The 26716-nt window shown below is 35.1% G+C and overlaps 3 protein-coding genes across 4 annotated transcripts in view; 1 reads left to right on the forward strand and 2 right to left on the reverse strand.

Annotated features, from left to right (window-relative positions):
• Positions 1 to 6340: 6340 nt before the first annotated feature.
• On the reverse strand, positions 6341 to 7686 carry LOC138126428 (superoxide dismutase [Cu-Zn] 5-like). Its single transcript, XM_069042214.1, has 4 exons — positions 7527 to 7686; positions 7283 to 7477; positions 6983 to 7230; positions 6341 to 6602 (listed from the first exon to the last, which is right to left on the reverse strand). The coding sequence occupies exons 1-4, from the start codon at positions 7575 to 7577 to the stop codon at positions 6449 to 6451; spliced, it is 648 nt and encodes a 215-aa protein (XP_068898315.1). The 5' UTR covers positions 7578 to 7686; the 3' UTR covers positions 6341 to 6448.
• On the reverse strand, positions 6877 to 23072 carry LOC138126429 (superoxide dismutase [Cu-Zn]-like). Of its 2 annotated transcripts, none has more exons than XM_069042216.1 (5): positions 23036 to 23072; positions 13041 to 13096; positions 12794 to 12988; positions 12523 to 12746; positions 6877 to 7009 (listed from the first exon to the last, which is right to left on the reverse strand). In XM_069042216.1, the coding sequence occupies exons 1-5, from the start codon at positions 23055 to 23057 to the stop codon at positions 6979 to 6981; spliced, it is 528 nt and encodes a 175-aa protein (XP_068898317.1). In that variant the 5' UTR covers positions 23058 to 23072; the 3' UTR covers positions 6877 to 6978. The 2 variants fall into 2 exon arrangements, with proteins under 2 accessions (XP_068898317.1, XP_068898316.1); XM_069042215.1 differs by lacking the exon at positions 6877 to 7009 and adding an exon at positions 11677 to 11965 and having other exon boundaries at positions 12496 to 12746.
• Positions 17119 to 26716, forward strand: part of LOC138126415 (GRIP and coiled-coil domain-containing protein 2-like) — a 32020-nt gene continuing 22422 nt past the window's right edge. The window contains exon 1 of the transcript XR_011157806.1: positions 17119 to 17137. The gene's annotated coding sequence lies outside the window, so the exon portion shown is untranslated. The remainder of the gene's footprint in view (positions 17138 to 26716) is intronic.

Below are 26716 nucleotides of genomic sequence, written 5' to 3' on the forward strand. Positions count from 1 at the left end.
AACATGCTACCAATACCCTATTTCAATAAAGTGGGGATAGTATCCCTGTCTCAAAATTGCACGAAATGAGGAAGCGCGTTTTCTTGCAAGTCAGGCAGCATCAAAATGACAAGTTTTGTAATAGTAAAAAGTGAGGTTATGAATAAGTAAGGGCCGCTTTACATCTCATGACAATGGAATGACAAGTGACGACCAAAATTCCGTGGCCGTAATTATACTATGGCGGACAATAAATTTAGGCCGGCCTGTCATTGGCTTGACATCAAAATGTGAAGCTGGCATTATGTTCAACTAACCCCATTTTCGATTTTTGTCATTCTTGTCATCGTTACAGCAATAATCAAAATTAAAATTGGGAAAAGAAGCGTGCACCAGAGAGAAGTGCTACTACAAATCAGTTATGCTAGTGCGTCATGATCTGTAAGTTACGAAAAGGGCGAAGGAAACGCCAAACAGCTTGAAAACCTTCAGTTTGACAAACTGACACATCAGTCATAATGACAATAAATGGTCGCTTGCATTGACTTTTTTGAAATGTCAGAAATTTGCCGGCCTAAATTTATTGTCCGCCATAGTACAGTGACGAGCACGGAATTTCGAACATCATTGGACATTTCACTGACTTAATTTTATTAAAATGAGATACTGGCGGCAGTTTCGTGACAGTTTAGGTGAAACATCAGTCATGATCACATATATCATGCGTATCCCACCTCATTATTGATTATAATGACAATAAAGCTTAGACTAAATAGTTTTTTTTTTTAATGACGTACAAATTGGCGTGCGAAATTCCGTGCTCCCCACTGTACTATTACGATCATAAAATTTTGGACATCAAACTTCTGTCACATTAAAAAAATTACTCTAAATCATGCTTTATTGAAACTGTCACATAAAAGATGAAATTGTTGTCAATTTGACACCGGTTTAAAATATAACTTTTTTAATATGCGAGTACATTTGGGTATTTGTTTTATATTTTTTATTAATTAAAACCTCGTTCTATTCCATTTGTCTGATTTTTACAACTTTTTGAATATTTTCTCGGTAAATCTGACATTCACATTTTCAAAATTGACACAATCAAAATTGAGGTTATTAATACATAAGGGTCGTTTTAGAATGTATGACAGCACGATGACATTAGTGTCCAAAATTTTTTGATCGCAATAGTACATACATACCACCACACACGAGGGGATCCAGTAAGTCGTAAGAGACCAATTTGCTGCGTCTTAACTTTGAAGTGTTTTGAAAAGTTTGTGTGCAGTAATTTTATTGCGGAAAATGGTAAAAGAGTGGAGCAAGGGAAACATTGAACAGTTGATTGAATTGTACCGTGAGAGATTGAGTCTTTGAAGATTAAATCACCCAAATGACGCAAATAAAAACATAAAAAGCAAGATGTATTGGGTGATTCAAAATGATTGTGGCCAACTATGGCAACTATGTACGAAAATGTATGTGGCAACTGTGTGGATGAGGTAGAGTTGTCATTTGTATGACATTTCATAAGCGTGCATTAGATTTTTTTGATATCATTACACATTGATTTGACAGTTTTCAAAATTGCGCGACTATGAGCTGTCAAAGAAATATCAACTCTACCCTACCCACACAGTTGCCATATAAATTTTCGTACATAGTTGCCATACTTGGCCACAATCATTTTGAATCACCCAATATGATGTATGTTTTTAATTCTAGCAGGTAAAAGTGTTGCCTTTGTAACACGTACTTACAGTTACAAAAACATCCACTTTAGTGATAGAAAACGGTATTAAAAGTAACCTGAATGCCAAATCAATGGAAACTGTATTTCTATTTAGAGTAACAATTTCCTGCGTAGACGTAGACCTTTCCTTTGTCAAATAAAATAAGACGGACACAAGATCTTTTTTTGTTCGACACTGTCAGAATTTGAGAATTTGCTCCTGTGTGGACGGATTTTGATAAATGTCACAACTTGTCAAAACGAAACGTCAAGCTAATTTTAATGATTTTAAGCGATTTGGAGTCTTTAAGGGACTCGTCGAATAAAAAAACGTTGTATTCAACTTGTTCGTGTGTAAATTGGGGTTTTTTGGCACTCGTGGGCGTCGTTTCACTCGCGTTTTAAACTGACCTACTCGTGCCATAAAACCCCAATTTACACAAGAACTCGTCAAATAAACTATTTCCTTTAGGGTGTAAGTTTGGTTGCCCGCTTCGCTCAAAGCGAGGGGCATGTTCCAAAGAAATTCGATTTTTTGTTCGACACTGTCACAATTTGAGAATTTTCTCCTGTGTGAACGGATTTTGATAAATGTCACAACTTGTCAAAACGAAACGTCAAGCTAATTTTAAAGATTTTAAGTGATTTGGAGGCTTTAAGGGACTCGTTGAACAAAAAAACGTTGTATTTAACTCGTTCGTGTGTAAATTGGGCCTTTTTTGGCACTCGTGGCCTTTTAAAACGCTCGTTTACTATTTTGTTAGAGGGTTATTAAAACAGATTAAATATTAGTTATCTATTACTATATCAAAACGAGCTTCGAATTTCGTTGTTTACATAATGAGATAAATAAAAACTTAACTCGTGTTTGATTAAAACCAGCGCAGTAAATCTTGTGGTTTTCAACTTCTGGCAATGTGCAAAATGGGTATTTTTCTATAAGTGCTTCATCTATGTGTGAAGTGGGTCATTTTCTTAAATACTGGGTGCTCCAAAATTCGCGGAACAACTCAGTTCTATATCTTTTAGATTTGAAGATATGGGGGCTCAAAAGGTGCAGCTTTGACATCGTTTATTTTAAATATTATATATTTCTGTTTTTCACTTCACGCACTGTTTTCTATTAGTTACCTGGCAACATGGTCACTACGTTAATACCTCAGATTTCTTAGAAAAATTTGAATTTTAAAATTCGGTTCTGAAAGCAATTATAGAATAGCTATTTATGTAAGCAGTTAGGAAATGCGTTATTTTGTGTAACGAGTGGAATATTTGCGGGACGAGCGCAGCGAGATCCCGCAAAATCACACGAGTTACACAAAATTGCATTTCCTAACGTGTTACATACAAGATTTTTTCTAATTTTGACAAAAAAAATGTTTCTTCAAACGTTAAACGTAGTAATGAATTTCATTAATAATAAATTATGTATTATTGTGTTAAAATATCAAGTAGGTAAGTAGGCACGGTTATTTTGCTTAAAAACAAAAAATATGAAATTAGAAAATAAATTTTTTCTAACCAGTTAGGAAAGATTTTACTTTTCGTAACCAGTTACGAAAAGTGTGACGTTTCCAAACGTCAATTAATTTTGAAAAGTGTCACTTTATATGTCAAAATTAGAAAAAAAATATTGTTTATATTTCGTGCGTGAAGATGTTTTTTGTGCAGTCAAAGGCTTTACTGCCTGGACCTGCGTCTCGCCGTAAAAGACCTTTCCATGCACAAAAAACACTCACTTCACCGACTTAATATAAAAAGATCTATCTTGTAAATAGGATTGTCACTAAAAAGTTTTGAAACTACCTATGTACTTAATTTGAAAATGTAGTCTTTTGGGATAATTTAGTTTTTATTTTTGATTTATCATTTTTGTTGTTTTGGAAATGATATCTTCGAATCTTATTTTAAAAAAATGGATTCTTAAAATAGGATTTTTTTTTACAAAAATGATGATTATTTGAGGGATTTAGTTTAAAAATGATAATTGATAAGTTTTGTAAACAATTTATATTTTCATAAACTGGTTAATTTTTAGTTAGTTTAATTAATTTTTATAATCAGGTCAGTTGTTTTAATTGTATTTGTTATGTTAGCTATTGTAGGGTAGGTATTTCTTGAAACTAGCAACTTTTTTTTAAATATATTTAATAATAATTTCGTGTTTTTTTTTCGTTTTATTGATCAATTTCAAAAATGTGAGTTAGAACATACACCCTATACTGTCTACCTACTGGTATTACTATTACTGTTACTAATACTACCGTGTGAGCAACGATTACTGTTTGAGTTGGCAATAAATTCTGGTGACTTTTGGTGACTTTTATGTCATGTTCCAACGAGAAGACCATTTTATTAATAAAAGATTACAAAAACCAAGACGTTTAAATTTGAAATGTATGCTAGCCGTCAATAATGCCAATAAAACAAATCGAAATAGGTACAATTGACAATCTTGAAAATTTCATGTAAAATTTTTGATTGCCAACTTAAACCGTTATTGTGGCTCACCCGGTATTACATATTTGAAAAGATAAGCTAAAAAAAGTCAAAACGAATTGATTACATTAATACAATGTAGATATTTTCAATCATGAATAAAGATCTGCCTCTCATCATTCTTCGTATTATCGCAACACTTAATGAAAAATGATTATCAGATTCGATTTAAATCTTCAAAGCAGGTACGATTTATCACAAAATATTTGTCATTTAAGATAATCAATGGAATGCTTTTTATCAAACATAATTTTGAAGAGCTCTTTACTTTTTCTGTAGTCATTTGTTAGTATAACCTTTATATATAATTGTATTTAATGTGGAAACAGATTACAAAATCTGTAACACGACAAACCAATGATTAAGCATATAAAAAAGAACAAAATCAAAATCAAACATCACATAATGTTATATTCGACATTATCTAAAATGTAAAAAAAATTAAAGTAATGCTAACAATACTGTCGCCTCTTGCAATTTCGCTCAACAGTAATTAAGATTATAACCTGTGGTTGAGAAAATTAAAATTGTTACTAAACTTATTAATACGTAGAGACTAGAGAGTATTCTAGTCATGTTATCACAAGGACAATAAAATGGAAAACTGATGTAATGAACTTTACGAACAAATATTTCCACTCAACGAAACAATTGTCTAGATACCCTGAAATTAAGTAACATAACTAGACCAGCAGGGTCACTATAGTTGTGAAATTCAGGTGGGCCAACGACAACGAAAAAGGTGTATTTTAATAAATCTCAATCCTGAACAAGCAAAATTTGCGAAAGGGCATGTAATATGGCTGTTTTCCTTTACTTACCCTCGCCCGAAAACAGGGTTGGTAAAGTGTACCCCTAAGATTTTTATCTACGATCGTGTAAAAAGTAGGCACTTTTTGCACTAAAAATCGTTGTCAAAGTTGACGTTTAGTGAACTGACAGAATCTTGCCATAAAACTTTTAGTACACGCTTTTATGGCACAAAACTGTCAGAATACAACAATACAATTTGTTTTAAACAGTGTTGAGAAGTAGGTTGCTAAAAAAATCGTAGATGAAATGTTGACATACCTACGTGTAAAAAGTTACTTTTTGCACGACCTGTATATAATGAGCAACTTTACTCTCTGATTGTATGGAGTAAAGTGGCTCTTTTTTCCCCTTAGGCCAAAAACCGCAGCCAACTCAAGCTTTTAGTCATCTTTTTTCCCCTTGGGCAAAAAACCATAGCCTATTGAACCTTTTATGGTACATATTTATTTCGAATTTTTTTTTTCACTCGTGGTGCAGTTTGTAGCCCGAAGGCGAAGCCCGAGGGTCCTACAAAGCAACGACGGTAACAATCATGCATTCCCGAGGCGCAGATACTATTTTTTCCACGACCTAAGGATATTAATTGAAAAAAGCCGAAAGGTTAAAAATTATTTTCAACTGTCAACATGACACTTCAATTTAGCGTGACAGTTAGTGATGATTTACAAATTTTCGGTTTTTTTCTATTAAAATCGGTGAGTCGTGCAAAAAATAGTATATGGACCTCGGGAGTGAATGATTTTTACCCTTAGTGCTTTGTAGAACCCTCGGGCTACAAATTGCACCTCGGGTAAAAATCATCCACTTCACTCCCTCGGTGCATAATACTATTGTTGCACTCACATCCTTTAAAATACTCCCTCGTACCTCGGTCGTATTTTAAACCCGTTCATGTAATAAAGGATAACTTTTTACACTTATATCTTAAATAACTATTAAATGGCAAGGGCTATCAAAAGACACATCAGTTGAAAGTCCCACGTATTTGCTTCAAAGTAATCTTTTTATTTTTGTATCCCGCCGGATCGTTCTCTTGAAAATGCAGTTCAAAGAAACAGTATTTGGAAGCAACTGAGGTACTTATTGTACCCCCGGAACTCAAGTTGATTGTTTTGTATTTTGCAGTGCAAGTATAAACCCTCACAAAAATTAGTTTTTACAAGAATAAGTACTAAGACTTGTACCAAATGAGTACCAAATAACAAGACGGGATGTGGTAAAAAGGAATTCGAAAGGACTTTTTGAATGGAATTAAAGAATGCGAGTTGGAACCTATACCTTGCCTAACTACTACGAATAAAAGAGAAATGGTACCTCATTATTATATATTTTATTTGGTCTAGTACCAAGTCCATGATTAGTTGTACCTATAATATTGATTTGTGCGAAATATAAATATAAATACACATAAGAAAAAAATTAAACTGTGTTAGATATCGCTAAATACAAAGTAGCGAAAAGTACAAAGAAACTAAGACCAACAGAAACTGCAGAATCATTAGAATCAGGATCTTTTGTAGATGAGGTCGGAGATGAAGATGTGCTCGTAGTTGTTGAATCGGCAGTTTCACTCCTGCAAGAAAAAAATACATGTTTTAATTTATATTTACCTTTTATAACTCGACTTTCCTTCACTTTATACCTTTCACCATTTCTTAACTATTAGTTTACTTTTTATTTTTATTCAGACGATTTTGTATTAATTTCTAGTGACAAAAGTGAACTCGTTATAATTTTATCTCGTCCTGTGCTGATAAAAATGTAGTGTTTGAACACGTTCCTGTGACGAGGTTTATCTTTAACACGCCTTAATTAGCCAGAAGAGTGCGTAAATAAAAATACAAAACTCCCCGAAAAGTGCTGGGTGAAGAATGTATAATTAACACTTGGGTACAAATGATACACAAAGAATTTATCTTATCTAGAAACACAAAAAACATTGAAACTATTTACTCTATTCCGATGACACCGCAAGCGAGCCTATTCCCGGCGTTTCCTGTGGTCTTGGAATCACCTTCACCCTTGCCCAAATCGTCTTCGCCGTCGTGGAGGACGAGGGCCCGTCCGATAATAGAGTTCTCACCGTCCAAAGCGATCACCTTGTCGACAATACTCACAATCGCCACCTTTGTAGCGTTGGCTTCAATATTGCCAAGATCTCCAACGTGACGTACGTCATCTTCAGGAGCTCCGTGGTCACTCTGCAAAACACGATACAGTAGTACCAAGTAGTACCAGTCACCATACACTTACATTGGTGGGATTGAAATGTGCACCAGCTGCAGTACAATCATCCCCTACATCTCCCTTTTCGTGAATGTGGAAGCCATGTTTTCCCTCCGGGAGCCCGGTGATGCTACCCTCAACCTTGATGCCGTCGTCGGTTTTGGTGAACGTCACCCGCCCATCGATGGTGTCGGTTTTGAGAATCACCACGCCTTGGTCTACCTTGAAAGATAACTGTTGGGACAATTTCAAAAAGTAAAATGCAACTTACTGCGCCGTAAACGCAACTCAATGCGGCTACAAAGATGAGGAACTTGAACATGGTTTCTCGAAGTAGAAATGGGATGAGTGCTGGATGGGTAGAAGCGTTTAGACTACGCACTTGTGTCTGGTATGTAGCGAGAAAGTGTACTGAAGAGGGGTTAAAAAATTATTGCCTAGGTACTTTGATTCGTGAAGCGATCGATGAGATAAGATTATTTCCAATTTAAGATAAAAATATGTTATAATTTCATCATATTAATACATATTGTATTTAATAATGTTTGCTGACAGAATCAACCAAAAAAGTTTTGTATTGTACTGGATTAATTGTAAATCGCAGTTTGAATTTTTTTAAACCGGCAGTTGTTAATTACATGGCTACTAAGTAAAGGACACAATGGCTGCTCAAAACGCTTCATTGAAACATCCAGGGTGTATCTGAAATACGTGTGCTAATTTTAACCAGTGGAAGAACTCGCCAATTTATGAAAGTTTTCTCTATAACATTTTGCAAAATTCGCAAAAGTTTTCCAAGATTTTTTTGCTCCCAAGTTTTTACCAAATGAGTCGTTCTATGACTTCTATATGATTAACTATAGTATTGCCCTTATAACTTTTTATCTGCTCCGCCCACTAAAATTGACCAATCAGAATCAAAGCCAGATTCAATCTATACAACTTTTCATCACATTTGCCACGTAAAAAAGTTAAGGTTAGAATTTTGCTGTCAAGTCCACAATTATTGTTTTAGGTTCTAAAAAATAAAATGTCATTGAGACAATTCGAATGTCAGAAATTTTTACTGTGTAAATCAGATCATCTTAACAACCTATTTGATTGGTAACTAAGAAAATGAAATGGGCGGGGCAGATAAAATGTTACGTTGTCCTTAGTATAGCCTCTATTTTCTTGTAGCCATGAGAATTTTTATTTTAATTATTTAATTTTTTCTATAAGAATGTAACTTTTTTTGACAAGACTCCGTTTCTATGACAACAGGATTTTTCGTAAAAAATTCAAACAGAAAAAACGTGTTAAAATTTACACACGTATTCCAGATAAAGCCTGAATATCTCAAAATGTAAACTTCAACTTTAATCTTGCGAAACTGATTTCGAATAAAATAAAAGTAATGAGACTCTAGATACTTCAGTTTAGCACGTAGAAGATTAAGTGCGTTAAATTAAATCTAGATTAGATCTGAATTACTTAATAATAATATGAAATTGACGAGAATTCAACATTATAACAAAATTTTGATAATGTTAATTACTTATTTGTTCGCTTTTCAAAGTAAATTTGATTTCAACTACTCTAAAAAATAAATATAATTATTGATAATTTTAATCACGCTTAAAACATCTGTTAGAATTAAATATCAGTTGACGTTAATATTATTTTTCTGCTCCTGTTAAATGATACATTCATTATGTATGCGTTTACCTTTAGATAATTGTATTGATTTCACGGCCATGAGTAATGACTCATTACCTACTTCACTCAGTCGCAAATAAAATACATTTGTAAATTATCGCGTAGACTTCCACATGCAGTAATGGATAGGAATTATAAAACTCGCTACGAAATCTGCACTGCTTTAACCAAACAAAAATTATTATTTTCTTTTGACTTTAAATGTTTTGAACCTCCCAACCATTATCCAAAATCAGAAAGACTGAAACTGTTATTGGCGATAGATCAAATGTATTAAGCACTGGGCAAGGCGCAGCCTGCATTGGTCAATAGGAAATAACTGTTGCATGATAGCACCTGACACCCTAGGTGCCTCACAATAACGTTCCAAAAACTGAACCAATTAGGTTCAATTTTATCACATCTACCATATTTCCCCGATTTATCATCAACTGATTACACAGGTCGACATAATTCGAGGGTTTAATTCATTATGGTTGTTATGTGGAGACCGCCAGATATCATGGTCTGTTTACTTAATATCCAGAATGCTTCCGATAAAGAAGCATTGACAACATTTAAAACTGTTACTATAATATAATACATGCAGTGTATATACTATTAATTTTTACGTAACTTATGAGAAGTGACCTCAGGGAACATTATTGTTGTGTACAAAAGGCATAGAGAATCATATTCGAGTTATATGAACACATAATTATTTTCCAATTGCCCAAATCTATAAATTATTCTTAGGTATCTCTTATGTATTTCTTATGTCTTATCGTTTTAGAACCGGCCATGGCAAATGCAATAATATGCTGTTTCACTGGAACATTCGTGAAAACCCTTCTTGTGAATGCGGTGCAGAAAAAGAAACCATCCAACACATTGTGGAAGAATGTCCCCTTACTAAATTCCAGCAAGGTTTCTCCAAACTCCATCTACTTACCGAAGACGCCCTAAATTGGCTACAACAAATTAAAAACATATAATTTACCATAATTATTTTATGAATTTCGAATTTTAATTGTAATTTTCTTCATACGAATATATTGTAGTTTCAATTTGGTTGTAGGTCGTAAAATTTTATTGAATATTATGAGCGATTAACGGGCACAATGGTTGGGTTTGAAAAGGTTGGGAAGCGGCGTGTGCCGTTTGCCGTACAATGCAAATATACCAAATGTGCAATACAACCCTGCTTAAAATATTACCTGCTAGTGGTAAACTAGGATTTATAAGCCCCGCAAGATCTTTAACTTAAAGTACCATAAAATTTTACGACCTCCAACCAAATTGAAACTACAGTATATATAATATATATATATGTCTTATGTCCAAGCACTTAGTTTACCTGATGTTTGCCCTTCTTTGAGTCGGTACTGCTCAACAAAGGGGCAATAAAATTAGAGGGTGTAATGGAATTATTTATGGTATTTTCTCTCCTATTGTAAAATGATTTAAAATTTAAGTCAAAATTGACTATTTTTCTACGAGGACTTTAAATGGGGAAAACGGGCGAAACTCGGGGGCGTCGCGAACCACGTGGTTGAAACGTGTGATGTTAGGTTATCAACGCGGGAACAGATAGCAACGGGGGAAGAGAGATGTGGGGGAACGCACCCATGGGCCCGTCTGGGGTTGCCGTCGTCGCCTTCACGGGGCCCCTCCATGGCGGAATACCCGGGAGAGTGTTGTCCTCAACCACGTGGGAAGTTGGGTTGTCGACGCGAGGAAGGGCGGGACACACCGATGAGATTGAAAAGATGTGCTATCGTTTGTGGATGATTTTTGGGGTTTTTTACTCATCCCATTTACAGTGTCTGTTATTATTATCATGTCATTAGTTCGCGGTAGCGCTTTGCCCTTTTATTTTAGCTTTGTTCCACCTCAACCAAGGGGAACTTCTTTTAAACGAACCTCTCACCAATTGTGGTGTTAGTTTTGTGTCATCGATACTGTAAATGAAAACGAGAAAGCATTTATTCACGTATTTACAAATTAAATACAGGCGTCCTCCCACCGAGTTAAGTATTTTTATTTTGAAGTTTGTCCACCCTACAGATCCACCATTTACATCTCGAGTTGTCTTCCGCCATTTTTTAAAAAACTCACAACGTAGGGTTTTTACCGTTTCTTAGACGATCACGCCATGGCTATTTCTTCGTCTACTCTTTACGGTGTCGAGGCGCGGATGTATAAATTGCTCCACTCTTTTCTACCTTTTGTACCGAGTACTGTGGCCAAGCGCCTAGCGTGCCACTTTACATTCGGGAGGTCCCGGGTTCTAACCCCGGTGCCGCCTGACCAGATGTGGTTTTTTTTCAGAGGTTCCCCACACTATCACATCGTGGTATGTCTCATATCACAGATAAGGCGAATGCTGGGTCCAGTACCACCTTCCTTCTGCACCCATCCTCACCGTACCCATCCCGAATCTTCCCGTCAGTATGGCTGAAAAGGCTCTGGAAAGCCTCAGCAGCCCGCCTCCCTTCGGGGGGAATGGAAGATGCATCCTTTTTCTTACCTTCTGTTAACACTTCCATTTCACTCCAGTTCTTATCTCTTTGTTTCAATATTTTCCCAATTTCGGAATTCCATGTTCTTGCAAGGCGTCCTCTTTTCCTTTTCTTGTCGCTTCCTGCCTTCCATTATGAAATAATTACTGATAAAAAACTAGGCAATGCTAATAAACTGACACGTCAGTTTGGTATTTATGCGTAGGAAAATAAAACAACGTCTCTTTGTTAACGCACATTTATTGATACGTCACAATTATTACGTTATTTGGTTTACTTCTAAGTACAGTCAGTGAAATAATAATTAACACACATTATAAAACAGTACAAATTCCTTATTTTTTTGAGATTAGTCACACAGATAATATTCACTTTCGCAAATTATAAATAAACGTTTTTATAACAAAACAAAAATATTCAAATATTATTAGATATCGTTAAATAGGAGGTGATCAAAAGTAAAGCGAAACTAGCAGCAACAGAACCTGCCGAAGAAGTATCGGTTTCATTCCTGCAACAAAATTATTAATTATTTAGGAAGCCATAAATAAAACAATTACTCTTTATCAAGTGCATCATCATCTTACAAATTACTGTTTATTAACAATTTTAACTCAGATTAACAATGCTTTTTTATTGTGATCACGTATACATTACGTGCCAGACTGTTACATCAATATGCATATAGAGTATTTCCGAAACAGATAAAACATACGAAAAAAAATGTATCGAGCCATCACTTCAAATTTTTATTCTTATAAAAAATACAAAAATGTTATCTGAAGCAAAATTCATCGCGTAGCAGACAACGAACATTACATTGGAATTTTATCGCATGTTTTGTCGATAAAAGCTACCATATGTACAACACTTGGCACATTATTCTGCCCGAGTTAGTCACAAGAGTAAGCAAATAAAAATTCAAAAACTCCTCATTAAAGGCTAAGTAAATTGAGTATAATTGGAACTGATATATAAAAGATACAAATACACAGAGACTTATTATTAAACACAGAAAAGCGTAAAATGGTAATTATTTACACTATTCCGACGACGCCACAAGCGAGCCTAGCTCCGGCGTGTCCGGTGGTCTTGGAATCATCTTTTCCACCCTTGCCCAAATCGTCTTCGCCCGCGTGGATGACGAGAGCCCTTCCGATGATACAATTGTCGCCACCCAAAGAGATCAATTTGTCGACGATATTCACATTCGTCGCCTTCTTATCTTCGGAGACAATATTGCCAAGATCGCCGACATGACGCTCATCATCTTGAGGAGCTCCGTGTTGTTTCTACAAACAAAAAATTACCACCAAACAGTACCCATCATCCCACGTACTTTCGTAGGGTTGAAGTGTCCACCGGCTGCAACACAGCCGTCCCCCAGATCCCCTTTCTCGTGGATGTGGAAGCCGTGTTTTCCCGCCGGGAGCCCGTTGATGGTACCCTCGACCTTAACCCCCTCGTCGGTCTTGGTGAAAGTCACCCTTCCGTCGATGGTGTCTGTTTTGAGGACCACCACGGCTTGTTGCACCTTGAAAGGGCGAGTGTTGGGACGATTTGAGAAAATAAAATATGGAACTTACTGCGCCGTAGACGCACGTCAGGGCGGTCGCGTAAATGATGAACTTGAGCATGGTTCCTGGAAAGAGATTGGAATGAGTGGTGAACTGGTAGTAGACACTATGTGTGCCAAGTATACTGGTAGAAAGTGCACTGACGAGTGGTTAAGCCGGTGTTAATAAACAAGCAACGGCGCAATACCTTATATTAATCCATATGACAACCGGTTTTTGCACCAGTGCCACTTACAATTAGATGAACGGTGTAATCATTTTATTAAAGTGGTAGGGAAATTTTGCCCACGCCCATCAACATGGAATAAACTGCGCTGATCTCCATTAAATCATGCGGTACTGACCGGAGGATTAATTAAAAGATCTTGCTAGCTTGTGACATCGTTCTGTATGCGAAGTAACCAACAAGTACTACCTTGTCTACCTTAAGGTTTTCGAAGTACCACTTGACACAGTACTGAGATCAACTGGTACGAAATTGATATGGTCCTGACGAGAATATTAAACTGGAGGTACTTCTGCGCATTTCATTAACAGTACTTAAGGATAACCACAATGGTGTGGGGGATTTCCCAATCATTAAGCAAATTGGACTCTCGCAATATTATCGTTTGAACGATATTACCGTTTATTACATCTACTTTGGCGCTTTTAACAGTTGTTGGCAATAAAATACGATTTTATCGTAGTGTGCGGTGTTGTCATTACCGATCCGAAACGACCTTGTGTAATGTCTTATCTAAAAAATACCAAATGATAAGTTTATAATTAAAAACGTAAAAATCTATGCACATTTTATCTTCAAACAAACAAACTTGAGATTTCTTCATTTTTTAAAGGTCAAGCGATCACTAATTGATTTGTGGCGCGTTTGGACAGAGTGAGATCTTTGGGTTGTGTAAAATGTACTCGACAGCTTGCGAAAATGTTACTAAAGGATTAAGAGCATTTGTCAGAGTTGATTCATTAATACTACTCAGCCCACAAATGTGAATGGGTAGGACCTGGTCCTGTTGGAGTCAACAAATTAAATGTCGCAATTGATGTAAATAATCCACAAACATGGACAATATTTGGATATTTTGAAGATCAAGTGTTTAAATGATATTTTTGAAAATAAGTGAAGAAGAGTAATCAACTGTCTGGATCATGACGAGAAACATTTTTTCTTTGAAAATGTTACATATGTTTTTGTATTACGTTTTTGTTTTTTTATTTTTCAGTAAAATTTTAAACAGTTGAAGAGACGAAATTTGTTGTGGACTGACTTGATTTTCATTATTTGCTCATTCTTTGTTACTTTTAATTACGTCATCCCCTTGTTTTTAGGCAACCAAGTAATCACGTCAATTTACCTTTACAATAGTATAGTTACTCTAGGTATTTATTGTAGGTGGCAAATTTCACGACCAACTATGAAGTAATATAGTAAGAAACATCTATAATAAGTTAATAACCCTGAATGAGTTCTATTAAAGTTATAATATGAAAATAATGTGAATTTTATTTGAATTGGAATATTCTGAAAGTACAAAATGTGCTAGAAACAGAAAGTAGGTAGTTTTTGGACAATTTGAAACGTACCTACGCGTTAGAAAAATTGCACAGAAAGTAGTTCCAGCATTATTAGAATATTCAAAATGTCAATCGATCGGTTACATTAATTTATTAATTAATCTAATCGGTTTTTGTTGTTAATTTTGTCACAACCAGTTTAATTCAAAAGTATTGTGAGTAAAGTCGGAATTAAAAAAAAAATTAGATGATTTTTTAAGGGTTACAAAAAAAACTGATGCAATTATATGGTATGTAGAAATTTTATGAAATTCCAAATATTTGTTTTAAAATTAACACAACTGAAGTCATCTCAGGTTAATTGACCTATCGCAACAATATCTTATCTAAAGAGTCATATTTCATGTAGGTACACACGCGGCCACCCAAAAGTGCAGGATTTTTTTTTCACATTAATAATCTTACATAGGTATTATATTTCTTCAAGACTATTTAATGATCATTGAAAAAATCAGATTCAACACGCATGAGCAAACGTGCAGTTAATCAGTACGGTTGGGATCCTCGCCTTCGGCTCAGACGCCCAACTTCCGTCCTCGTGATTAAATGCACTACTTTTCTCACTTGTATTGAAAATAGCATTTTTTGAATAGCGCAACAAAAGGAAATCAAGAGGAGTCAAATCAGGTGATCGGCTTGGTCATTAATCAGTCGGCCTGGAAAGAACTTGTATAAATAGTTTAATGATGTTCGTGCCGTGTGAGCAGTAGCCGAATCTTGTTGGCAATAACTTTTTGTTAATTCTACATCATCCGGTTGGTTTACAAATGATTCAACAAAGAGTCGTTGGTATCTTTGAGCGTGGATAGTTTCATTAAAAAAGATCGCGATAATAATTCGCCTTCGGGACATAGTAACCCAAACACCAACTTTAACTGGATGCGATGGCATCAAAATTGTGGTGTGCTGACCAAGTTCTGTAAGTTTGAGTTAACGAAACTAGAAAGTAGCAATGGCAAAATTGGATTCGTGGAGAAAATCAGGTGGGAGTTGTTGGACCGAGGAATATTTGTAAGGATGTAAGTGTAAATGTTTCTTTAGGATTTTTCTTGCAAGTGTACCGAATTAACGCATTAAATGTATAGTTGCAATAATTCTCACACGTATAAAAATTAGTTGCTTGTCACAAATTTAGATCAACGAACTTTACTTTAGAATGCCTTGTAAATTGTAAACATCCCGTCGCTAAGCAACCGATCTGGATGCTTGCTCCAAAAATTCTCCGACTTGCCTCATCTGTTTCGTTACTACTCGGCCCCCTCGCAAACAGTTTATCTCTCAGTAAAAACCCAATTAAAATACGTTCGGTTGTTTTTTAGTTACAAGTGTCCAAGCGATACATACATAGATACAAATTTTGCATTTTGTAAAATTATTCGTGAACTGCAATAATAGCACAATTCGAAAATCGCTTTTTGAGATAAACGCGTTTAAAGTTTCCGTTTGTATGGACGGATAGGGCGGACTGGCGACTTCTGCTATTTGGCGATCCAATGTTGAATTAATAGATTTGCCAATCTCACTGTTGATGAGAAGACTAGTTTGCCATGTTGGGATTTGTAATCACTCAAAAATCGTATTATAGCCCATGAACAATATGTTAAGAAGATCGTCTTTTAGAATAAAAAGGATAAACCAATACGATGTTTAGACTTTGTACAAAGTTTTCCGCCTCATTGTCAATAATAGTTATTTGTATCACAAGGCCACAAACTGCTCGCAAAATACTTTCTGTACGTGTGATACACAAAATTTTTTGTGCCGACTTCTGCGGATTTTGTTAAATAAAAGTTAAAGCATTTGTTTTAATAATGTAATAATAATAAACTAAAAATTTAAAAAATTTAAAAATTCTGGATTTAGAGAACAAATTGGTAGTTGAAATTCAAAAAGGTCTATTATTGTACTCATGTCATATCGTGAGGAAATTCCTAACATTGACACAGAACATAATACACAACAAAGTCAAAATGCAGAGGCGAGACGCCGGTAATTATGTTGATAAGCACTGCACTATTACTTGATAGTAATATCCGTAATAGTGTATGTACTCCGGCAAAATTGCCGTGCCGCCGGGTGGCGGAAGGATAGTAACTATCGGCCAAAAAAGCCGCAACTTTTTCAAGAAACGATGTTTGCAAGTTTTTACTGGAAGCGGCGGACCAAGAGTGGATCTTTCAGAAAGTTGTACTAATGAGGGGCATATTCGGCGGCTGTCGTTGTGATGAATTATGTAAAATGATGAATTGTTATAGTTATTATTGGTTATTATTGTCAATATACAAATCTTTTTCTTAAAATCAAATTTCAATTATGCGTGGGCGAAAGACAGTGAGCGAAAGAGAATGAACGAAAGTGAAACCTTCCCCCACTGGTAACCATGGATACAGACTCATTTTCTAGGGAGGTATCGAACAAACATTTTTTGGAAACCATGTTCGTCCGTCCGTCGCTGAAGCTTTTAAAGAAATCCAACAATAATTCATATGGAACAAAAGTTTTCTGAGAATCCTGAAATCCAAGAAGCCGAAGTATGTATTTCAATTCAGAAAAACATTATTCTGATTCTGATCAATTCTAAGAAAAGTGAAGAGTTTTGAATTATTAGTTATTGTTATTCATTATTATTATTATTAGTCATTCGTTATCTGGCAACGTCGCTTTATCATTATACAAAATGTTGAGGACGGGCGATTTTATATGTGTTATATAAATGTTCTATTGGCTGGACTACTCTTTTTTTTACTCGAACTGTGTTCCTCAAAGCTCAATTTTATTACCGACTTTGTTATATTTATTAAAAGTTTAGCAATGTAGGTATGTATTTGTCAAATTCTCACATTGTACGTTGTGCAGGTAAAACACTAAGACAAAATGCAACGACAGTTAACCAAATCGAAAAGTACGACAAAATAAATCAGTTCGAAGCGAAATAGTTATTTGTATATCAAGGCTCAAAAAGGGCATCTTTTTCGTCCGAGTCTGGGCGGAGCCGAGACTTGAAAACAGGCGAGAACAAAAGGCACCTTTTGGCCGAGGTGCACACAACGTTTTTCATACTCGTTTAGGCAAAAATTTTGAAAACATGAATTAATTATAAATTTTGAAGTTATCTTTGATAGATGTCAAGATTGTCAAGTTAGGTATATAAACTGAAAAAATTATATATTTAGTTATATACCACTTTTCACGTTATGTGTCTCAGGAAACGAACACGAAAAAGTGGTTTATAAGCTGTCCCCGAATAAAGATAAATCTAAAACTTTATATCAATTTTAAGTGGAGATTCTGACATGATTTGACATGAGCATGTTGATATGATTGCATGATATGATCGATATGGCATGATGATAGGTAATTGTGAAGTGATTATTCTCAAATCGTACTAAAAATAGCTTAATTACTCATTAGTTTTGTATTTTATTTTAACTTAGGGTCACACCTCGACTTTGCAATAATACCAATTCAAACTAAAACGAAACACTGAAACTACAAAGAAAGTCGAGAAACCTCTGATACTTAAGAATTTTGATTCTACCATTAATTGTGTTTAGCTGTTTACAAAATATCGGGTGTTCATTTAAATTACCGGTCAAAGTTGGCGTTGAAGAGTCGATTGTGAATGCATCACTCGTGTAAAAACATAAGATTTAAACAGCTGCTCGGTGATCCGTAATCTGTAGCGCGTTCACAATCGATTCTTCAACGCCAACTTTGACCGGTAATTTAAATGAACACTCGATATATTTATGCACCATTATTAACAAAGCTGTTATTTTTTAATCAATATTATGCGTCTCAAGCTATTTTTCACAGCGTCAATTAATAATACCAAGTAATATAAATGACTGCAGCAAATTTAGTGGATTGGCATTCCTGAGCAATTGGTAGCCCTTATCATTGTCAACATGTCATCTTTTGATTCATTTTTAGGTTAGGGTTTTGGAAGTTTAGTCTTTTAGTCTTCTTTAGTGAATAATCGTAAATAATATTTTACGAATTAGTGTTTTGGTAACTGGGTGATAGCAGATTTGGGCAACCTGAGCTATGACGTCAGTACCCTCAATGTGTAAAACCTCTGGCAGATACCATGGTATATTTCTGAGCACCGAACCAGGTTCGGATGCGACACCTTTGGCTCATGATACGGCTGGGCTTGTAGGGATGGCCGGTGGTAGCAACCAAATGCACAAGAGCATACATTTGCTTGATAAAAGGTTGTGAGGTAATCCTGATTCCCAGGTACTGAGGGAACATTAGTAACGTATGGACGAGAGCTGTCGCGCTCTCACGCTGGCATTGACGGTCTCCTTCTGCGGAGACTGAGGGCAGGCTGTGCATCCCAAACTGCACACAGGTACCAGAATATGCAACGCAACCCCGGAATGTAGCGCTCTGAAAATGACGCCCGTGGTTGGAGTCCCTCGTCATGATGGAGTTAAGGGGGAGGAAACTGATAAGACCCTTAGGCAAAACTAAGTCTTACAGTAATAATTTTATTTTGCAAGGATAATGATGTTGCAAAAAATTATGTACACGTTATTCAGCAGCACTTTTTACGCGTGGGATTACAACACTCGCTGCGTTCGTGCGTCTCAACTTCCCACTTATAAAGAATAGGAGTTGTTTCCTGATGTGGGAATCACAAATAAACTTACAACGCACACTTCGCAATGTAGACGAATTACGTTTTAAACTGATGAACGGTGAAATGGTACACCTTAATTTTCAAATAAAAAAAAATCTAAACAGAAATTTCTCCAGTTTGATGAACTCTGCTACTAGTTAAAATACTTCCACGTATTTCAATCACGATGACTAAATCATGGGCCTTCATACCCATTTGTGTCCAGTGATCAGAACAAAAAACACCCGAAAAAGATCTTTGGTACCTCTTCCAACTAACCTTGTAAGGTGCAATAACATTTGCTTAAAATTCAAAATAGCGTTAATTAAAACAAGATGAGGTCGTGGATCTAACAGAAGATACCGTACACCATTCACCTTTTTCTATTTTTTGTCTACAAGCTTTGTCGCTCTAATGTTTACATATCGGGTTAGTTTTTAATATCAGTCAGTGACGACAATTGTGATAAATTTCGTCGTTTCCAAGAAAAACAAGTATTTCTACTGTTTTTCTTTACATCTCTACATCTCTCCCATTTGAATTTATAAAAAGTGCGCCCAGGTGCGCGTGTTTACAGATTTCCCAAAATAACTTAATGTCGATTCGAATGTACGCAGCAAGTACAATTATCGACACCGACGATAAGTGCCTTTGCGTCGTTGTTCACTTTTTAGGCTAAGAACTCTAAAGGCGTATGTACTTAAGTCTGACAAGCTCATTGCATATTCAGTGCGTTGCAACTGCAAAACAAAACTATAACAACGAATCTATTTAAATGGCTTGTTTACTAGCAATTTAAAATTTCAAACAATAGCAACAGCCGAGCCGCTTCGTGTTGCTGGCGAAACTGATTTCTTAACGTGATAAACGAGTTCAAGGTTATTAAAATGGATTTCTCGCTCTTATATAATAAACAAGATTAATGATTTACTATGCAAACACTAACCCGCATAACTAATATCTATGAAAATTAATTAAATTCTTCGAGGATGTTTTTTATTTACCTTTTCGACGGGACTGACACGGTTTCACTTGACACTGCTATTTTGACGTATCGATTCTGCGACAGGGAATCACCACTCTTATTATTTGCAGGTGTCTGTTCGTCGACTAGTCTTCACCTTATCAGCGTGCTAGTTACTATTCGACAAGCTTCAACAAACCTACACTAAGTAGGTATACCATTTTAAAACAACTTCGCCTCTTTTACAGCACTTTGAATTGTTTTTTTATTGTGATTAGATAAATTTTACGTGCATATGTGTGTCACAAAATGGGGAATTTTTCTATCATAATTTTAATTTATTCCTTTTAATCGTTACTACAAACAGGAAAGTTTTCAGAAATATGGAGATATGTGTGTGGTAAGATTTATTTATCTTCATCGCTGCACCAGAAAAAATCACTTCTTCTGAACATGTTATTTTATTACAACAATTACCGATTTTCTGATAATTGGGTAACATTAATTAAAAATACGTAACAAAACGAATTTGGGATAAATTTCAAAATTCACCGAACATGTACTCCATAACACAAGACATGGCAAATTTACCACCCTTTAGATTAAAATCGCGTAAACCACTTTGGAAAGAAGAATTTCTCATGGAACCATTTTCCAAATCTGACTATTGGAAAGCAGCCTGGCAAGACGTAGATATTTTCAATAAAAATCTAATTGAGGATCCTACAAAACAACTTCCGGGATTTGACCTACCTAGGAAAATCTGGTGTAAATTAAATCGTTTTAGAACCGGCCATGGCAAATGCAATAATATGTTGTTTCACTGGAACATTCGTGAAAACCCTTCTTGTGAATGCGGTGCAGAAAAAGAAACCATCCAACACATTGTGGAAGAATGTCCCCTTACTAAATTCCAGCAAGGTTTCTCCAAACTACATCTACTTACCGAAGACGCCCTAAATTGGCTACAACAAATTAAAAACATATAATTTACCATAATTATTTTATGAATTTCGAATTTTAATTGTAATTTTCTTCATACGAATATATATATAATTAAAAATAATTATTTCTACTACCTTATCTCGGAATCAGTATAAAATAAAATTGTCGTTCGTTAATTTAAAATATTTATTTTTCCATGATCATTGAATTTCAGTGGTCTTTGCTCACTGAAAATAGTGAGCAGAGATGGCAATTGAATCACTAGTGAGGAAAAAATATTTTCTCACTAGTGAGCAAAGCGTAATGTTTTGCGCGTTTGTCGATAGAGGGCCCCAAATATGTTGTAGTGAGAGTTGTTTAAATCTGTTCTTAAAATACTTTCTGAATATTAATAACTAAGGCTTGTCTTATTTGTTATTTATTGTCAAAAAAGATTCGAATTTGCCTCCATACACACCTCAAGGGTACCATGAGGTATTGTCCCCCGATTTTGAGAAGGTTTTTGCAACACAATGACCGACGCAATTTCACTGATGGGGCGTGGTTCCACTTAACAGGACATGTAAGTTTCCAAACAATGCAATTGTAAAGTACCGAAAATCCGTACTACTCTGTTGCGTCCCATCAAAATTGCTGACTGGTGTGCAGAGAAGGTTAATTGGACCCATATTTTAATTGTGAAAGATCCCGAAATGTGATATTGGAACACGCTGACGAGATAACTGAAAGTTATTTCCGACAGGATGAGGCGACGGCTCACGCAGCTAATCGGAAATGACATTATCTGCAGGATTTTGTTGATCGGATAATCAACAGAAATTTGTGGGCCCCCTAGATCAATCGATCTCACTCCGCTGGACTTAATTTATTCGGACATTTAAAAAATTCCACCCCTACAACTCCAATGAATATTTTGAAAACGTTGCAACTTGCAACCACTACTCATATTGCAAATCTGACTAGGTACCCTACAAGTTTTAGAAAATGTTTCCGATAATACGAAGAGACGAGTTGTTTTGTAGTCGTGACAGGAAGGATCTCACTTTCAACAATTCCTTTGACATTTTACTTTAGATCTGTACATTTCAATCAAACGTTCATTTTCTTTTCAAAACGTTAGTTTACAAAACGCAAATTAGTTTGGAATTGGACATGTATGCAACCAGCCTTGCGAATATGCTGCGAGTTGTTGTGGGTTTGTCTAGATAGAGCTACAATGTGAGCTTGTAAAAAGCATTTTGCAAGAAGACGTTTGGAAGACGTCATCTAAATTCTTGCAAGCAAGTTTTTGCATTTTAGTTTTCTGAAGTAGGTACTATGGCGGACAATAAATTTAGGCCGGCAAATTTCTGACATTTCAAAAAAGTCAATGCAAGCGACCATTTATTGTCATTATGACTGATGTGTCAGTTTGTCAAACTGAAGGTTTTCAAGCTGTTTGGTGTTTCCTTCGCCCTTTTCGTAACTTACAGATCATGACCCACTAGCATAACTGATTTGTAGTTTAGCACTTCTCTGTGGTGCACGCTTCTTTTCCCAATTTTAATTTTGATTATCGCTGTCACGATGACAAGAATGACAAAAATCGAAAATGGGGTTAGTTGAACATAATGCCAGCTTCACATTTTGATGTCAACTCAATAACAGGCCGGCCTAAATTTATTGTCCGCCATAGTACTGTATTGACATAAATAAATTAAATAAAGTTACCTACATTTTTAACAATAAAAATGTGACATCTATCAGATAAAATCCACAAAATTCTTCTAATAAGAATATTAGGTAGGTACTTTACGTGGTGAATTTATAAGAGAAACTGGGGAAACATTTATTTTACGAACAATAAATAAAATAAAATTAGTTACGACGACATAAACCATAACCTTTACTTACTCAATAACGGAGTGACAGACATCGTTCTCGGTTTGCAGTGTTTTAGGTAAGTTACTGTTGAATGTCCCACTTGTCAAATTAAAAGATATGCACAACTAATTATTATCATTAACGGTCTGTTGAGAGATCAGCGATTTAGTACGATCACAGTTTAAATTCAACGCAAACAATATGTGTCAATAAAAATTCAAACGTTCCGAACAATGTTGCCAATCATTTAAAAAATGTTAAGGACTATTTGAGTTGGCAAACAATTAAGTACATATTTTTATTCGGCTATTTGCAACACTACAATCGAATATTATGTTTTGTTGCTTTATTTGACATAACGGGTGTTTTTTTAAATTTGGCGTCGAAGCTGGCGTTGAACAGTCAATTGTGAACGCACCACCGGATTACAACTTTGATCAGCTGTTTAAATCTAACTTCACTTTTTTGTGTTTTTAATATAATTTTGCGTTGTTTGTGTTTTTCATACGAATGGTTCATTCACAATCGACTCTTCAACGCCAACTTTGACGCCAAATTTAACTCTTTAGGATATCTGATGTAACATTCACAGCGACACAGTCTAAACTGCAAAGAAAAAGATGTTTGCTTCTTTTTTTCTCACAAAGACGTAGACGGGAACAAAGAAGCCAAGAATAAAGAGATATCGAAAATGAGCGTAGAAGATTAAATTATCAGCAAAGTGATAGCCAAAGAGAGACACAGAGAGAAAGAAGCCGTTTGTCATAGGAAAGAAGAAAAGAAGAGATGTCAGATACTCAGAAAATTTAATAATAAAGTTTAAAATAATTTTTTAATATTTTATTGCTCCGTGCGTAAGCACAGGCCGTTCCACAGGTCTCTATAAAAAGGTTGAAGAGGCTTTTTTTTTGTAAGCGGACTTGAAACACTTCAAATCCTAGTTGAAATATCCACAGGCGGCTCGACCGAGTCAAATGTAAGGTCATTTGAAGTATTTCTCACGGAAAAAAAAGTCTTTAAAAGTATAATAACGAAATCATTACCCAATATTTAAAACTGGTGCCACTGTGGTGTAATGCGAGTCACCCATGTGCACGGATGACATGTCAAAATCAAAAATACCAAGATGGCCATTCAACGTCAAAAAGTTAACTTTAAACGTTAGTAATAGTAATATTATTGGTGCCTTAAAATTTGAAAATTGTAATTTTACTGTAACTGCAACAAAAGAAAATTAATTAGTTCATGTCCGGGTTTTTTGTGATCCGCTTTTTGAAGATAAAATAGCCTATATCAATCAGAGTAAAAGGTCTTTTTGTGCTTCGCCCAGTTGTCGACTTGGATTTTGTCTCGGTCTCGGTCTTCAATCTTTGGGCGTAACACAAAAAGACTCTTAATGATATAAGCTACTATTCTTACAGCGTATTACGAAAACCTTCGGTGCAGTACAGGATGTCTGGTATTTAAGGTAACAAACTTTTCTGAGATGCACAGCTAAGTTAAATGAACAACTTTTCTTAGTGAGACATTTTTTTCAATTTGCTTTTTTTATTATGCTGAACTAAACTCACTAGACTCTGTTTCCACTGTTTGAGACCCACTGTAATTATTAATACCAAGTTAATAAAGATTTGTAAAGGAAACTACCTTAGCTGCCGCCTTTATAATTTAGAAATCCGGTGGATCTCACACAGTAGTTCTTCAAATTGTAAAAATGATTACTAGAAAATTATAACACATACCGAGTGACTATAAATGATTGAAGGAAAATAGTGGATTGACAACACTGATGCAGTTGGTAGTGCAAGTCTTCTCGTGGTTCATCTGTCAATCATTTCTACTTAGGTTAGGTTACGTCACGAAGTACGGGGTGATCAAGAAGGACTGTTTAAGTTGGTAACACTGGATCGTATTTTAAATCGTATAACAGGAGTAACTTCCGGTTGTTGGTGGCTTGTCGTTATTAATGATATACCTACCTATATCAGATATTTGTCAAATAAACCAACAAAACATATCCAGTTGCAGTGTTATAAATAACCGAATTAAAAAATTTTCTTAATTGTACTACCAACTTAAACAGTCCTTCTTGATCACCCGGTACATTGTCGATTTAGATTTTTTTGACGTTTGTTTCAATTTTAAAAATTACGTGTGTCATGCCAACGATGTTGCCAACTAAAGATTTCAAATGTGATACCAACATAACAAAATAATTTTCAATCATTTATAGTCACTCGGTATAATCTATTCTATCTTTAAAAAAACGATAGGTTGCCATGCTTTAATTTTGTTAAATTGGCAGTACTGAGGAAAGTAGTAGTTATATTTCATTTCATTTTGGTTGTGAACCTTTTTTCACTAAATTTGAAATGCTATGTTGCAAGATGATTCTAAAACAAAAAGATATCAATAAATGTCATTTTGACGTTTTTCTAATGTATTTTAAATTAAACAACACAAACTAATAATTTGAAGAGTTTACTACAAGTGCATAATGTCAAAAGTTGTGTCTTTCGAGACAACGTAGTGTGTTGAAGTGCTACACACATTTTAAACGAGATAGGCCCGATCTAACGATGCGATTTTTAATAGAGTGATGGACATCTTTAATGTGAGAAGAATGAATTTGTATTCGATTAAATCCTAAACTGTATTTATAGGTGGGAAGATGTGTTATATATTGCATAATTACAAAAAAGAGTCTGGCGGATACTAAGACTACAAAAAGAGGAAAATCAGAAAAGTGGAATGATTTTTTTAAAAGAGATCTGACCGAAATTATTCGTGCGCTAAACAGCAAAAACGAGTTTTTTTCTTTAGACGCTCTACTGGAAACAGCGAAGAATTTATTAGAATTTACAGGGGACCGAACTACAATGGCGGCCAAAAAATTTCGTCCACAACTGTCATTCCACTCACGTATGCTGTAAAGCAGCCTTTAGGAACGAATAACCTCACTTCACATGTTGACATGTGTCAATCAAATTGTGTCTATGTTCTTATGGGTGACAGTAATTACTTCCAAATTTTAATTTGCAAACGTCAATCATAATGACAATAAAGGTTAAACTACACCCAAATTTGTGAAATGATAGGAAAAGGGTGGACGAAATTTTTTGGCCGGCATAGTACTTTATACTTCTGTATAAAGTATTAAAATCAATGGGGTTTTTAAACACAAAATTGTTAATAATAGAAAAGTTCTTTGTGAACAAAAACACGTCAAAATTTCAAAGCTACAGCTACAGTAGAAGATGATTCGGAATCTAATGATGAAGATGAAAAAATGTTACTAGAATAAAAGTTTTATTTTGTCTATTTCTTTACCCAAACACCCTGTTTAGCGGTATAGCGAAATCAAGATAAAATTGAAGCAAATTTTAAGCAAAAGCAAAGTGAAAATATAACGCGGGAAGATTACTTTACCAAATACTAAGTTAACAGTTTGACGCGAATTCGCTTTGATTTTAAAACTTACAACTCCAACAAACAAAAAACGGAAGAATTCCGTTATCACGGGTAAACTTCCATTCCATCCCATTTTATGATTACAAATATTGTAAAACAAAAGTTCTTCATATTTGATCTTTCAGGTGACTCATTTTGTCAGCATATCATCCAGTAAACATTTTGAAATATTTATTTAACAAGAAAACGTTCTCCTTTTCTTTATTTTCAATTTTATTTGTGTTTATTATTACTGTGATA

The sequence above is a fragment of the Tenebrio molitor genome, chromosome 3, assembly GCF_963966145.1.
Source record: "Tenebrio molitor chromosome 3, icTenMoli1.1, whole genome shotgun sequence".
Lineage (NCBI taxonomy): Eukaryota > Metazoa > Arthropoda > Insecta > Coleoptera > Tenebrionidae > Tenebrio > Tenebrio molitor.